This window comes from Rhinolophus sinicus, linkage group LG03, assembly GCF_036562045.2.
Source record: "Rhinolophus sinicus isolate RSC01 linkage group LG03, ASM3656204v1, whole genome shotgun sequence".
NCBI lineage: Eukaryota > Metazoa > Chordata > Mammalia > Chiroptera > Rhinolophidae > Rhinolophus > Rhinolophus sinicus.
The window spans coordinates 153,222,844-153,225,986 of NC_133753.1; the positions used below are offsets into that span (position 1 = coordinate 153,222,844).

Consider the following 3,143-nt stretch of genomic DNA (forward strand, 5'->3'; position numbering starts at 1 on the left):
TGACAAGCCAGACCGTACTTCAGGTCTCAGCCCATGTGGCAAGGAATGGTGGGGTCCTCTCTCCTCCCCTCTCTTCCCAGTTCCTGCTCCCTCCTACGGGTGAACATTCTCTCCAGAGCTGGGCTGATTTCCTAGGCTTTCTTCCCTTTCCCTCTGTAGTGCTCTGACGTGCACACCATGTGACAGGCTTCCTTCTGCTATAAGCCGAGGAAAGGTCCGCCCTCTCCTGGACTCAGCCCTCGCCTCGCCGAGCTCTGTCCCTAGACTTTCACCCGTCCCGCACCTCCTCGCGCCCGACGCTCTGACTTGCTCTCCGGGGGCCCTGCCACTCCCTGCATAACTGACCCCACCAGGGGCGCTCGGAGTAGGGAAGGTCAAGTCCCCCGCCCGGGCCGGGTGCGCGTGGAGCCAAGGGAGCGCAGAGACCGCCGAGCAACAGCAGCGGCGCAGGAGTTACAAAGTCGCAGCGCGAGCCTCTTCGTCCGCCCGGCAGCCCCCGCGCGCAGCTTGAGCAGCCGCAGCGCTCCCAGTGTGGCGCCCCGGGGCCGGGTCCACCACCCGGGACCCGGGCTGGGGCGCGGCGGGAGCCCAGAGCCCGGCGCCCCTATGCGCCGTCTCGCCGCGGCCGTGCGACAGCTATGACCCTGAGCACGGAGATGTCCGATGCCTCCGGCCTCGCCGAGGAGACAGACATCGACGTGGTGGGGGAGGGCGAGGACGAAGACGACGAGGAAGAGGAGGACGACGATGAGGGCGGCGGTGACGGGCCCCGGCTGGCTGTCCCCGCGCGGCGGCGGCGGCGGCGGCGCTCGTACGCCGGGGAGGACGACCTAGAGGACCTGGAGGAGGAGGACGACGACGATGACATCCTGCTGGCCCCGCGCACAGGAGGCTCCCCGGCGCCCCCGGGCCCAGCCCCGGCGACAGGGGTCGGGGCCGGTGGGGGCGGCAGCGCGGGCACGGGCGCGGGGGGCGGCGGCGGGAGCGCGGGTGGCGGCGCCAAGAACCCGCTGGTGAAGCCGCCCTACTCGTACATCGCGCTCATCACCATGGCCATCCTGCAGAGCCCCAAGAAGCGGCTGACGCTGAGCGAGATCTGCGAGTTCATCAGCGGCCGCTTCCCCTACTACCGGGAGAAGTTCCCCGCCTGGCAGAACAGCATCCGCCACAACCTCTCGCTCAACGACTGCTTCGTCAAGATCCCCCGCGAGCCCGGCAACCCCGGCAAAGGCAACTACTGGACCCTCGACCCCGAGTCCGCCGACATGTTCGACAACGGCAGCTTCCTGCGCCGGAGGAAGCGCTTCAAGCGGCAGCCGCTGCTCCCGCCCAACGCCGCGGCGGCCGAGTCGCTGCTGCTGCGCGGCGCCGGGGGTGCGGGGGGCGCGGGCGACCCGGCGGCCGCGGCCGCCCTCTTCCCACCGGCGCCGCCGCCGCCCCCGCACGCCTACGGCTACGGCCCCTACGGCTGCGCCTACGGCCTGCAGCTGCCGCCCTACGCGCCGCCCTCCGCCCTGTTCGCCGCCGCCGCCGCGGCCGCCGCAGCCTTCCACCCGCACTCGCCCCGCCGCCCCCGCCGCCGCACGGCGCGGCTGCCGAGCTGGCCCGGACCGCCTTCGGCTACCGGCCGCACCCGCTGGGCGCCGCCTTGCCCGGCCCCTGCAGGCCTCCGCGGTCAAGGCGGGCGGGCCGGGCGCCTCGGCGCTGGCGCACTCGCCCTTCTCCATCGAGAGCATCATCGGGGCAGCCTGGGCCCGGCCGCCGCCGCCGCCGCCGCCGCGCAGGCCGCCGCCGCCGTGCAGGCCTCGCCCTCTCCCTCGCCCGCGGCGCTCCGCCGCGCCCGCGCTCGGATCCGGCGGCGCTGGCGGCAGCGGCAGCTGCGCGGCTCAGGCGGCCGTGGGCCCCGCCGCCGCGCTCACTCGCTCCCTCGTGGCCGCCGCGGCCGCCGCCGCCTCCTCTGTCTCCTCGTCGGCCGCCCTGGGGACTCTGCACCAAGGGACTGCCCTGTCCAGTGTCGAAAACTTTACTGCTAGGATTTCAAATTGTTAATAACGCTGTTAGCGCGCTTGAAAGAGAAGGTAGGAATCCCGGCTCCCTTTTTCATCTTGGTGGTTTGGTGTTTTGTTCGCTCCTCCCGGCGCGGCCCCTCCCGACTTCGCACCCCAGTTTTCGCCGCTTCAGATTCTCAGACGAGACTGTGTTCGGCAACTTGGGCGCGCCTTTAGGCTCTGCAGGTCCCCTATTTATGCAAAGTCGCCCCATGCTGCAGCCCTCGACCTGGGGTGGGGAGGAAGACGGTGCTGGTGGGGTCCGCCCTGTCTCGGCACAAGGGGCTTCCTCGACTTTTGGGAAATCTTTAAAAATCTAAGCCTTTTTGAGGTCTAGAGATTCTCAGGTCCAGGAGTTTTTTTTTTTAAAAAATCAATGTTCAAAAGAAGGATGATACATAAATAGTAAAGGTCCGGAAGAATGCCAACGAAGCAATAGTTTTTATTTGAGCACATTTGCTTGGTGTACTTTTTCATGGAAAGGGAGAAAAAACGATTAACGTGTTTACATAAGGAAAAAAGTCAAAATTTCTTACTTTAACCTGTGTTTTGTATCATAATAGACATGCGGAATTTTTATTTTGTACTTACTGCGTATTCTTTACAAGGAATATTGTAAATTTTACTGGCAATTACTGTACTATTCTAATGTAAGATTTTTACACTTTTTCAGAAATAAAATGCTTAATTTTCAAAGAAAACCCACCTAAAGAATTGGCTTCAGTCGTCCTCTTCTTAGTTTATTTTCTTTTCTGTTAAAAAAAAGTTTCCATGTGAGATAAATAGGAACCTAGTACAGAAAAGGAAAATGTTATTTTCAAAGAGAATTTAACAAAAGCATTGTGCCGTGATTTTTCATTTATACTTTCTAAATCAAAACCATTCCAGGAGACCAGAAGTTATTTTAAAATGACTACAAATATGTCACTTTGAGATACATTTTCAAATCTCATTCTATTCCATTTTGAAGAGCATTGAGGCTATTTAAAATTAAAGCCACAGTTACCCTACGATGATTTTATAGAACTTGTCATTTTATTTTTGAGCTTCTCACTTCAAATAATTTCCTGTCACATTTGAGCACAATGTTGTATG

At 60.9% G+C, this 3,143-nt stretch overlaps 1 protein-coding gene across 1 annotated transcript; it reads left to right on the top strand.

The window, feature by feature from the left end:
- Positions 1-214: 214 nt before the first annotated feature.
- On the top strand, positions 215-2,173 carry FOXD1 (forkhead box D1). Its single transcript, XM_074328839.1, is given in 5 exon segments — positions 215-1,560; positions 1,563-1,658; positions 1,661-1,738; positions 1,741-1,829; positions 1,831-2,173. Coding segments are annotated over 5 exon segments (1,404 nt in total). The 5' UTR covers positions 215-638; the 3' UTR covers positions 2,050-2,173.
- The last annotated feature ends 970 nt before the right edge of the window (positions 2,174-3,143 follow it).